This window comes from Parasteatoda tepidariorum, chromosome 5, assembly GCF_982258835.1.
Source record: "Parasteatoda tepidariorum strain Cologne lab strain chromosome 5, Ptep-v5.0, whole genome shotgun sequence".
NCBI classification, from domain to species: domain Eukaryota; kingdom Metazoa; phylum Arthropoda; class Arachnida; order Araneae; family Theridiidae; genus Parasteatoda; species Parasteatoda tepidariorum.
This window is the reverse complement of record NC_141759.1, coordinates 8,041,696-8,055,090: the sequence shown is the minus strand read 5'-3', so window position 1 is coordinate 8,055,090 and position 13,395 is coordinate 8,041,696. Positions and strand designations below refer to the sequence as shown.

At 29.4% G+C, this 13,395-nt stretch overlaps 1 protein-coding gene across 1 annotated transcript in view; it reads right to left on the bottom strand.

Moving 5' to 3' along the window:
- Positions 1-13,395, bottom strand: part of LOC107442534 (uncharacterized) — a 95,008-nt gene that overhangs the window by 48,892 nt on the left and 32,721 nt on the right. The window contains exons 9-11 of the mRNA XM_087163387.1: positions 12,502-12,645; positions 4,786-4,908; positions 3,087-3,223 (exon numbers count right to left, since the gene is read on the bottom strand). Coding sequence (XP_087019513.1) covers positions 3,087-3,223; positions 4,786-4,908; positions 12,502-12,645 — 404 coding nt within the window. The remainder of the gene's footprint in view (positions 1-3,086; positions 3,224-4,785; positions 4,909-12,501; positions 12,646-13,395) is intronic.

The window sequence follows — 13,395 nt, the reverse complement described above, 5'->3', positions numbered from 1 at the left end:
TTTTGATGTGGGGGAATAAGAAGAAGTCATTGGGTGCCATATCAGGGCTGTACGGCGGATGACCCATCAGTTCGATCTTTCGCTCCGTCAGAAATGCCTTTGTTTGAGTCGATGTGTGAGACCTCGCATTGTCATGATGAAGAATGATTCGCCTGTTCTTCTGCTTTTTTCGAACTTCTCCGATGACTTCTGGCAAACAAATGGTCGTGTACCGTTCAGAATTGACCATCCTGCGTTGCTCTAACGCCACTGTTGCCACATGACCGCTAATGCCGAAGAAACAGGCAATCATTTGTTTCGATGTGCTTCTTCCTCGAACAACTTTTGTTGGTTTTGCCTCGTCTTGGAAGACCCATACGGAAGATTGCTGTTTTGTTTCCGGCTCATATGCATAAATCCATGATTCGTCACCTGTGTAGATGTTATACACGGCCTTTGAGGTACTTTGAACGTATTTTCCAACATTTCCTTGCACCAATCGACACGAGCCTTTTTTTGAGAGTTTGTCAGATTATGCGGGATCCAACGCGAACAAATTTTTTTTACGCTCAAATGTTTATGCAATATTTTATTGATGCTAGTCATACTAATGTCCAAAGACGCCTCTATCTCAGGGTATGACACATGACGATCTTGCTTTATCAGTTCACGCACAGCATCGATCTTTTCTGGCACAACAACGGATTTCGGACGACCTGCATGGGATTCGTCCTGGATCGAACATCGACCACGATTAAATTCGTTATACCAATTTTTTACTGTCCTGTAGGATGGCGCTTTATCGCTGAATAAAGAATTAAGTTCATCGAAGCACTCTTGTCTTGACAATCCACGTCGAAAGTTATGAAAAATAATGGCACGAAAATGTTCACTATTCAATTCCATTTTTTGAAAGAGAAGAACTTTTCAATTTACTGTCAACAACACAAATGAAGCTATAATGGTCAATCGTCTGCTGAATTTATGTTTAAAAATATCAAACTTTCGATTAAAATCATCTGCGATCGCCTAGCAACACTTACTGTTGCCAAGGCCAGAAATATAAATAGTAACCCTCGTATTGCAGACAGAAACTCACAATTGGGTGTTTAGTATAGTTTATGAAGTTTGAAAATCTTCATCTTGACTGTGAATAGACGGTCATCTTGAATAGACGGTCAAGCAAATTTCTTGCACTAGAAAAACTGATACCTAATAATTTATGATTTTGGAATACAACATCAAACACTGGTGTCATTTTCAGCGTAAAAGGTAAAATCTTACAAACACTGATCCCTTCCAAACAATAATTTTTTTTTCCAATTTTAAGTTATTTAGATCTAAGAGTATTTAATTCCTTCAGTGAGTCAGACTGAGATGCTATGAATAAGCATGTGAAAATCATAAAAACATTATGCCTCCAACATTTTGTGAGTTGTATTGAAATGTAATTCTATCTGATTTTATAAGAATATCATGAGTAATTAAATTGAAATTAAATCATAATATGATTATTTTTTTTAAATCGATAAACACTCACCAAAAATAACGAAATATTAAAATCGTTCAATCAAATGATGTACTTATAATCTCACTCCCAAATAGAGCGGGGTCTTATCAATACATAAAAGCATTAACATTTAGACATTCTTATTGCCAGTATGATGGCGATATTTTATTGAAAATTAAAATAACCTTCGTCTTATTCATAGAAACTACCTACCTCGATAAAAATGACCACTTGCCCTCATTGGTTATAACATGGAAGGTAATAATTACATTAACGTGTACACGACTATAAAATTGTCAAGTTTGATGCCGAAATCATTTGCCTTAAAGAAGTTTTCAAGCGATAAAAACCTTTTCCGATATAAAAATAAGCACGAAATATGTTAGGAAAAATATTATGTAAATTAATGTATAATGTGTTCATTAATATTTATGTATAAAGTGTATGTTAGAAAAAATATTGCGCATCGTAATTGAAACTGAGACTGTATTAAATGTCTGGGCACCTGAGGCCGCTTGCGTCTCTTTTCCCATTCATCTTGAGTTTCATCTTCGGGAGTTTCGTTGAGGTTGTGGAATGCAAATGAAGTAAAGCAGTATTCATGTGGATGATTGAGGTTCTGACAGTGTAATTATATGCAGTAGGGGGAGCACATCATTATTACAAAAGTGATAATACTTATGATAGTTTACAAAGATTTTAGAAAGCGGCAGTAATCTAATAAAGCAAGAAGAGCCACTCTGATTGGGTGTTGAAACTGAAAACGAAGCAAACCAATAATTTAACATATGCATACCTGCCAACCAAGTACTTAATTTAGTAATTTATTTTGTTGGGTAAAAGAAATTTATAAACATTACAATTTTTAATTTGGTTATTAAAAAGTAGAAAATTTTACCAATAAGACAATTTCTCAGTTTAGTACTTGAAAATATTTTAGCTATGTAAATAATTTTGACAAAACTAATCCCTATTCATACCATAGGGCTTGAATGCCCTATGGTATGTATAGGGATTAATTATGTATAGGGATTAATATAATAGGATAGGCTTGCCACTATGTCTCAGAAAACAAAGTGCTAGCCTCTCAATGATGTGACTCAGAATCGAATCCTAACGATGGCTGGTTGATATGAGTTTTGCCATTGGCTTGGCTCGCACCCACCACAATGCTTATCTGAAATATCCTCAGTGGTAAACGAATAATGGGTTAGAATCTCCCTGCCATTGGACTAACCCAGGAGGTTTCCGTGGTTTTCCTCCCCATGTAACACGAATACTGGTTAATTTCATCAAAATGTCCTCCACGAAGTATAGTTTGTCCTAATACTTAATCGAGGAGTTACCTTATCTCCTGGATTTGGTTTAAAATTACAAGTTTACGGTGTTTAATATTGATAGTAGATTATTGATAGGTGTTTATGGATTAATACTGAAACTCAAAATTGGGTTGGCTTAATCTAAGGAATGATTTTTGATGCTTACGAGAAAACAACATTAAAATTTTTTATTCGAAAAGCATAACATTTATTAATAATTTATTAAAATAAACTAGTTAAATTACTTTTAATTATACTAATGACATTATTTCACTTACTGCATCTCTTACATCCTTTTGAATAGAATTGTAGTTTATAATTTCTGTTTCATCAGAATTCTGAGAAAACTCTGTTGATGGGGGGACAGTGTAAAATTGCTTCGATATAGGCAAATATCCTAGGTAAGATGCTTGAGCTAAAAAAGAAAATTAAGAGGAATCAAATTCATAATTATTATGAAATTTTTAATTTCATATCATTAAACAGTTGATAACACAAATTAGAAAGCCAAATGTCAAAAAGACATTAAATAAAAAAAAGTAGTATGCTTGCGCTGAATAAGAAAATTTAAGGAACTCATATTTAATAATTTTTATGATATTTAAATTTTATACTATTAAACATTCGACAAAAGAAATTAAAACGCTAAATGATAAAAATATATTAACCCGTGAAAAAGAAATCTAAAAAGAAAATATTTCATGAATGTCTAGATGAATGCAATCGTTATCAGCTTGAAATATACAAATTTATTTCAGAAACCCATTTCAGAATAAGCATGGAAGTTTTAAAAAAAGTAGGATTATGCTTAAATTTCAATAAGATATAAAAAAAATTTCATGCATTAAAAAATATTTTTATTAAATGGTGTATAAATGGTAATAAAATGCATAATGGAAATGGTGCATAATGATAATGATGCATAATAGTAATGATGCACAATGCAAATGGTACATACTAAAGACAATTTTATTTGCAAAAGTTGCGCCTTTAGTCCATAATAAAAACATATAGTAAAACTCAATTGAATAATTATGTGGCATTTACAAAAAGTCGAAAATCTCAATAATTCTTTGAAATTTGAACATTTCTCAACGAAAAGTGTTTACTCTAATTGAATTAATAATGTTTTATTAATGACCTCAAAACCCTTATAATTAGCAAATAGCAAAATAAATTCAGTGAAAAATATGCATCACTGAGTCTATAAAACAATATGCATTAAATGGTACGTTTACGCACCATGGGCCGAAAATGGGTAAACGTGATCTCAAATTAAACTATAAGCTGACTCGTTTTGTTGCTAATATTTAATACTTTTGTACTATTGATACTTTTTGCATAAAATAAGCATAGCCAAAAAGTAATTTTTATTTCAAATTAGGTAATGGTAAATAAATAAAATATTTCGTCCCACCTTCTAATATAAATATATTTTATTTTGTTTCATAGCCATCGTTGAACAGCAGATCTCATTTTGGATTTACGACTATTAATCTTCAACTCCGTAGCCAATACAGAAGACAATCGAACTTCTTGATCAAGTTAAATTAAATTCGCCTTCGTGAATGGTTTTTTGATGGAACAACCCCAAATTTTCGTTACACTTAGAGGCAAACCACGAAATCGTCCCACGGTTAGCCTATCGGCAAGAGGACTCTAACCCATGATCCGTCAACCACCAAAGATATTTTATGTCAGCACTGTTGTCGTTGCGAGCTCTATGCGGAATTCGTATCGACCAGTCAACACTGGATTCGCACCCGGTTCACCTCATTGGAAGGCGAATGCTCGCTATCCCGTGAGCCTCCACTGCTCTAATAAATACACAATAAAGAATTTCAAATCTTCAGAACATTACCCCAAATAGAACTACTCAGAAAATGTCACTAACCAGGTTCAACTATTATGCTCTTAAATTGCTCTACTAATTGAAAATTCCAGAGAAAAACGAAAAATAGATTTTTTTTGTCTTACCGATTTCAGAGCATCTACCATCTCGTCCAAAACTTAGCATAGGTGGACATTGACATTCGCCCAATTCACATGTAGCCGTACGCAGTATACAATTCTTCCTGAATGATTCAACATTACATTTATCTAAAATGAAACAAAATAGAAGATATTTGAATGTGGCTATTGGACATAATTAAAAAAAAAACTTTTTCTATTGATTCTCATAATCCAATTGAGTATAATTTCCATTAAGTAACCTTTTTCATGTGTTCTCTCAGAGCTAATCAAAAACATTTTTTTAATCAAACAGATGTTACGATGTAAGAAAGTGTGAAAATTCGGGCAATCCATATTTTCCTAATCAGTTAATAATTTTACATTGTAACTGTTTTTTTTTTGCGTTTTCACTATAACAAAAAGAATCTTCACACAAGAATGTCGTGGCGTGGAAAATTATTATTAACCTAATCTTAAGTCAAAGATTAATTAGTACAGTCGAACTCGTTTATAACGAGCACAAAGGGACCGTAACATTGTACTCGTTAAATCCGAGTGCTCGTAATAAACGGATCCTTAAGGCAAGCGTGCAACCAGAAGAGGGAGGGGGGCTTGGGAGGTCAAATGATTGAGTTTACTTAAAATTTAATTGATAATTACTTACTTTAATTACATTAATTAATTTAATTAAATACTTTTCTTAATTTAATGACAACTAACCTCCCCAACCTGCAAAAGATTAGAGCGATAAGGGCAATTAAATTTCAGTTCGCGGTTTTTTTTTTTTTGATTTCACGCATTTCTCATCATTTTGAAAAAAAGATAAGACAGAAAGGCTAGAAAGATGAGAAAAAAGATTGTCAGACAGAAAAATATAGCTCGCTAAAACCGGGTCTTGCTCGTTAAAAGTGACTTCTGTTCCATAGACTTAACATTGATCCAACCAAATATTCTCGTTTCCCTCGGTAAATCCGAGTTCTCGTTAAATCCGAGCTCGTTATAAACGAGTTCGACTGTATTGAGTAAAATCTGACACAAACTTTAAATATTTTGGGTTCTATATAGCTATCTAAGTCTACACCATAACTTAACCGCTTTCCTGTTTATCCCGATTTAACCCGGGTATGTATAGATTGCAAATAATTATCATCCCGAGAAAACTAGGGCATAGCAGAATTTGTCAGTTCGTTTTGTTTTATCACGTTTTTACTTTGCCGCAAGCAAAGAAAAAAAAATCTTTTGTGATTGGAAGTTCGCGAAGTTTTGTTTTTGAGTTTTGCTGTTGGAATCTTAGACTGCAAACGTGTTTTGTGCGATTGTATGTATGATGGTTGGTGAATTCACATAGAAAAAAAGAGTAAAAAAATTAGCTTCGAGTTTCTTTATCCCTAATTAGTCTAGTAATTGTAACCAATAGTTTTCTTCGAAAAAAATAACACCCGAGATATTTTTTGCGAAAAACATTGTTACGTTTGTGCAAATAAATTATACCTGATAAGTTACCAACTTTCCTCCGTACATATCCATCTTTCTTATAGAAATTAGGTAATCTGTGGAAAGAGAATTGAATTTCTTTTACACGGGAAAGTGAGGCATTGTTTCCTATGGTATTTTATTGCGCTAAATTGAATGAGACTAACCCCGGCCCTATCGGCATAAAAGTTAAAAGTAAAGGAAACATAATTTTATACTTGTACCTGTTTAGATATCTCATATTGCTGTCTGAACAAATGAAATATGCTTCCTTTTTATCTATCTTACATTGAATAAATTGGGAATGGAACTAGAATCAATTGGACGAATAGTTCAAAAGTTTTGAACATTAAATATAAAAAATGCCTTTTTTGACCTGACTTCGTAAACATTTTACTCTTCTATCCAGGGGCTATCGGAAAATGAGAAATGCATTTTCCTAAGAAATTTTCTGTATTGCATTAAATTAAATAAAAGTTTAGTTGATGGGATTAATAGTTACAGAGCTTTTCTTCACAACAATAATTGATAATGATTCATAAGTGCTATCATTCATTCAAAAAAAAAAAAAAAAAAAAAATATATATATATATATATATATATATATATATATATATATATATATATATATATATATATATATATATATATATATATATATATATATATATATATATATATATCCTTTTCCAGGGGGCTGTGACAGCAGTTGTCACATCTGATCTTGGGGTCTGCTGGTGGGCATGTGACACTTTCAGCTTAAGAATAGGGAAAGGAATCTCCTCCACAGTTAAGACCGAGGATCAAGTTACAGGGGTGTGTGTTTTATTGTTTTAGTCACTACGGGAGGTCTCACCTTTTTAAGTTAAGGGGAGAAGAGTTTCTTTGCATTTTCCACCTACCTTCAAACATATATTCCAAGTTTATGTACTTTTTTGTGCTCTGCCGTTTTCTTACTTCTTTTTTAGTCAGTTTCAATGTCGCCATTTTTTTGTACAAATTTTTTTGTTCTAGTTGTGAGTTTTTTTTTTTTTTTTTTTTTTTTTTTTTTTTTTTTTTTTTGATAAATTAATTTCTTTATTACAGATATAATTTAAGGAATATTTTCAATTGTATATTAAATGTATGAAATAATCAGAATCGAAAAGCGCTCTTTTAAGTAAATTGAATCAAATTGAAATAAAATATCAAAGCAATATATTTTACATAAACTCAAATAAATAGTTTTTAATTTTAGGTTCTGTTTTAAATTCATGTTATATATAAAGTTATTGGGATTTTAAAATTTCGATTATAATTGCTGTAGTTTAAAAAAAATGTTCTTACATGATTTTAAATAAATATCTGCATTTTCGAAGGAAAATATATACATTTACTACAAAGAGTATTCATTCATACTTTAGGATACATAAAAATTTCAAGTATCACATTCATAAATATATAATTTATAATACTAATGTATTTTCTATGTTTAAGAAATTTAAATCATAAACGATATTTTAAACTTTTTTTTACGAAACCATTTTCCTTTTGGGGTAATTTTCATGTTTCTTTCCCTCATTCTACACACAGTTCAATTTTTAGTTATAGTTTCTAGAAATTCGTTAATATCTCAGTTTTGTAACTTTTTATAAGATTAAAGCTAAATTTTTGAAAAATAAAATTCTGTAAATCTTTTACATGAGTAAGTTGAAGTTAATTGTGAATGAATATATTTTAAAAAGAATGTAAAAGACGAAGAAAAAAAATATTATGCTACGCAGTTTCAATAAAGTGTTCACTTTTCACGAAATTTACTGCAAAATAAAAGTAATGAGCCCGATTGTTTCATGTTAATCATTTGCAACTGAAATATTTCTGATTTTTCGCTTTTTTGGAACTATTTTAAAAAGACATAAGGGAAGTTGACGAAAAATATTGTTTTAAATCTAGAAAGCATATTAGATTCTAATTAAGAGTGTGCTAAGAAATGTGTTTTAATTTTTGAGATCCGTTGACGCATAAAATATTTTGAAAGGAATAATTTAAACTATTATATTCTATTTAGAAAATTTATTTAAACATTCTGTAAGATTATTTTTACATAATTAAGATAGTTATTATAGTTTGTAATTTTTTAAGAAATCTCAAAAATTTATAAAATAAAAAGAATTTATTTGAGTACATAATTTTCAATCGAAATGATCTTGCTTTCTTAAAAAGAGAGGATCTTTCAAATCAACTTGGAGTTAGGGCAAAATTATCCTCATTTACCTTGTTTTTTTATTTCATTATTATTATTAATAATAATAACAATAATAAATAGATGGCTCTGATAAATAAAGAGAAAAATTATTTTTCTTTTATTGAAGTGACCGGTATTTTTCATAAGTCGATAGATGAAAAAAAAGAAAATACAATAATTCAGTCAAAGAGTTAATATCAAATTAAATTTCCTATATTTTCTTTTCCATCGGCTATGACTTAAATCCCTTCAATAATAACTCAGACTCAAGAGACCTGTCTACAAAAATATGACATTACAACTATTCATGTTTTTTCCCAAAAATTTTCAGCAATGTTACAAATATTTATAAAGTAAAGTATTTATATTTATAATGTTTATTATAGATATTTATAATTAACTTAATTAAGACCACAAAAAAGAAATCTTTATGCATATAAGAAAAGATTCAAAGAAAAATCGATTTTACTCAAGAAAAAAAAAGGTTTTTCCTCATTATGATCCAATTTCACTGCATGATAACTCTCAGGAAGAACTGATTTCACACTTAAAACATAGTAATCCCCAAACGGCAAGAGAGGAAGATCCATTATCCATTATTTATGAGATCTATCCATTATTTACGGGAAAAAAAGATATAGACCGAGCTTTTCCCTTTGGTCCTCGAAATTTCCGACGTTTTTTAACTCAATAAAAGAGTGTTTATTAACACTGTGCAAATCATTAGCTTGTTTATTTTTTGCGGAAACATATAAATAAACCAATCCTTTTAATATGGCATCAAGGAGTTTATGAAAGATAGATATAACTTTAATAACTGATATAAATAATGCCAGCGATACCAAACTAGAAACTATATCTCAAAGAGCAAAGTTTTTTTTAAACTATTCCTCAAATGCGTAATAATATTTTTACATTTTAAATAGCAAAATGTTAAAATGTTTCATAATAATACGTTGAAAATATTAATGTTAAACAGTGAGAAATGACATTCCACAATTACAATAATTTTAAAGTAAAGATATGATGAAAAATGTTCGATAAAACGAAAAAAAAACTTTTTAAATAACCTTTAATAGAAGTAAACGTGAAAAAGATAAAAAATTCAATAAAATTACTCTCATGATGGAGATTTTAATTATTAATATAGTTTAGAATGGATATTGACATTGTAATCTATAGTTTTATATATATATATATATATATATATATATATATATATATATATATATATATATATATATATATATATATATATATAGCACAATAAAAACAAAGAGAAAAACGAAAATAATTAATAAGTTTTATTAACTGCGCATAAGCTGCAAGTATATAGAACTCATAAAATAAGCTAAAAAATTCAGAAAATATGGAAAAAAATAATGACAAGAGAAGAAAATTATTAACAATAATTTTTTAAAAGTATTTAAAAAAACATAATTTTTAATACCTTAAAAAAAAAAAAAAAAAAAAAAAAAAACAATTTAATTACAATTTTGAAAACAAAACTAAGAAAAGATATAATCTCTTCATCAGCTCACACGATTATATTCGCAAAAGGAGTGCTTTCTAATATTGTATTAATATAGCCAAAGCAAAATATATCAATACAACAGTGTGAGGAGCACTCAAAAAAATTTAAACGAAATTGGAACACATTAAGAAAAAATATGTACGGGAAAACAAACAAATATATCAAGCAAAGAACTGAAAGTAAATTGTAAAGAGATTAGCACTCCTTTTGCGGATATAATCGTGTGAGCTGATGAAGAGATTATATCTTTTCTTAGTTTTGTTTTCAAAATTGTAATTAAATTTTTTTTTTTTTTTTTTTTTTTTTTTTAAGGTATTAAAAATTATGTTTTTTTTTAAATACTTTTAAAAAATTATTGTTAATAATTTTCTTCCCTTGTCATTATTTTTTTCCATATTTTCTGAATTTTTTAGCTTATTTTATGAGTTCTATATACTTCCAGCTTATGCGCAGTTAATAAAACTTATTAATTATTTTCGTTTTTCTCTTTGTTTTTATTGTGCTATGTTATAGTGATCATATTTAAAGCAACTTTAGCGCTTGATATTTTCTACTATTGCCTTACTTCCGTTTTCTTTTTGTTTCCGCTTTTAGTTCGGTTTTGTTTTTTTGTGCTATATATATATATATATATATATATATATATATATATATATATATATATATATATATATATATATATATATATATATATATATATATATATATATATATATATATATATATATTGTTTTCTCTGTCTGTCTGGGAGTACTGCAGTGGTTGAAAGAGGCTTTTCTGCAATGAGCTTACAAAAAAGCACATTACGTACTGGTCTTAAGCAAGAAGCGTTAAACGCAATTATGAACATCCACCTAAATGGAAAACCCCTTTCATATTTCAGTGCAGAAACCTCTGTAAATCATTGACTTGATTGTGGAACTGGCTAACGTCATATTTGTTTCATTTAAAAAAACGAAGTACTCTCGGAAAAATTGACATTCCAGATAACTTGACCTTTGTCATTTAAATTATTTCATAAAAGAAATACTAGGTTTTACTATTAGTAACCTAGTATTTGTAATCCTAGTAACTACTAATTCATTGTGCAATCTATATAAATGTTTGTAATAAATAAGAGAAAATTATATTTTTATTTATTTAGAAGCTATGGGTTAGTTTCAAAGGAGGACGGGTACATTGTTGGACAAGCCGTCCTCGGGGACGGGTAAAATTTCCGACTTTCTTCGAGCCCTGATATATATATAGATATTGATTGTGTGCATAAGTTTTTATAGCTAGCGTAATGAATAGTTTTCAGAACTATGGTTAGGGATTGTGTGTTGTTTATAGAATTAAAACAAAAAAATGATGAAATTGTGATACACCACACTAAATCTGAATGTTTGTAAAACATCATAAATAGTCAACATGTGACATTCGGAATGTAGTTTTTTACACTAATTCGTATAAAACCACCAAAGAAATTTTCCCGAGCTTTTTCAGTTGTCAAAAAAAGGGGAATCCTCCAAGAGTGGTATTTCTATTATCCCGAACTGCGGTGGTTTAAAAGATAGCAAATGGCGCTTAGTATAACAGAGCGAGAATAAAACTCTGGGGGATCTAACACTTATCACTTGACTTGTTCTAGGGATTAGCGGTTCCATTTCTTGAATTCATCCCCCAGCCCACCAGAGGATCTAGATTTCTTATTTTTACGCTAACGTGAAAAGGATATATATATATATATATATATATATATATATATATATATATATATATATATATATATATATATATATATATATATATAAATGAAATAATCAATACAAAATTGCAAAACTGAAAAATGTTGCCATCTTGGAATTTATGAGTGTAACGAAATGAGAGCATAGCTCCCAACTTCATGGGACCATCCATAAATGATATCCCACTTTCTCTCAATGTTATTGACTCCTATTTCTCTTTTGTCACCCTTATCACAAGTCACCGCTAAAATGCTTAAACTTATATGCCACACACGTTTAATGCAGAGTGCAGAATATTTCCTGAAAATAGGGAAATATTCTTTCTAGTGGTAGCAAAGGTTACATATTAATATTTAATAAACAAAGTTCAGTTCGCAACCATTGCAAATTATATTTTGCTCAAACCTCAAATTCCGAAAATTATGCACATATTTTAGATCGCATTTTAAATTACATTTTTAAACTTAATCTAAGTGTTTTAGTGAAATTTATTAGCGTGGTTTTAATAATAATTGGTAAAATGTATATTTTGATGTAAAAAAATATTTAGTTTGTTGATTTTAAATATTTTAAATAAAACTTAAGCGTGCAATGTCATACATCTTGTTAACCCGTTTCTCCCCTTTTGCCACAAACTGTCACTATTTCTAGAAAAAACCTGCCTTCCTAGCAAGGTATAATGTGTGAACGGCTCCTAACCATGTCAGTTTGAAATCCAAACAAAATCTTTCATCGAAATTTTTTTTTAACCTTATCATAATAGAATGTGGGTCAGAACTTACCTTCGCATTGGTCATTTGTATCAAATCTCTGACTTTTTCGACATCGGCATTGATAACCATATTCAGAATCGAAATCTTCGAAACAAAGTGCATTCTTTCCAGCGCAATCGTTATTACCTCCTGCTTCAGAACACATCAGTTTCCCTAATGGTTTAAATGAATTACATGAAATTAATTCTTTTAAGACATTTCCTGTTTTAGCTTTCATTTCTGTTTCATAAAGTGTTTTAATCAGGAAAATATAGCACGTAAATTATTCACAGCGACATTAGTATTATTTAAATTACTTCTTGCATAATACGTTATACTAATATGCAAATGTTACATGAATATTTAGGGGTAATCAACTACATAAAAACCTATTTGGGGTCGAAAAGAAGCATTCTTGATGTAGATTGCATTTACTAAAATATTTCTTGATTATAAAAACCAATTACATTTGAAGGTTTTTTGCAGTTAAAAAAGAGTCGCAAACTCTAAGAGTTTACAAGCCAAAATACACAATTTATATAATTACCACGTGACACCTAGAGGACAAATTAAATAGATTGGTTACTAAACATTACTGGGTAAGAGTTTTAGTAACTAAACTGGCAAATAATTTATGTTGCCGGTGGGGGGACTTTGAGAGCAAGTGTTGATGATTATACAAAGTGATATTTTTCTAAAAATAAAATCCTGTCAAATATGAAAATTAAAATTACATTTTGCGCCTCTTAACGCTAATTATTTTTTCGAAGAAAAATGTCCCTTTTTCTTCTTTTTAAGAAATAAAATTCCTACTGAACTTTAATTTCGGCAAAATAACTTAATTTTACAATTCAATGAAACGTATTTTTATAACATTACTAGCCGACTTTGGTGACAAGCTTAGAGATCTTTCAAATTTATCTT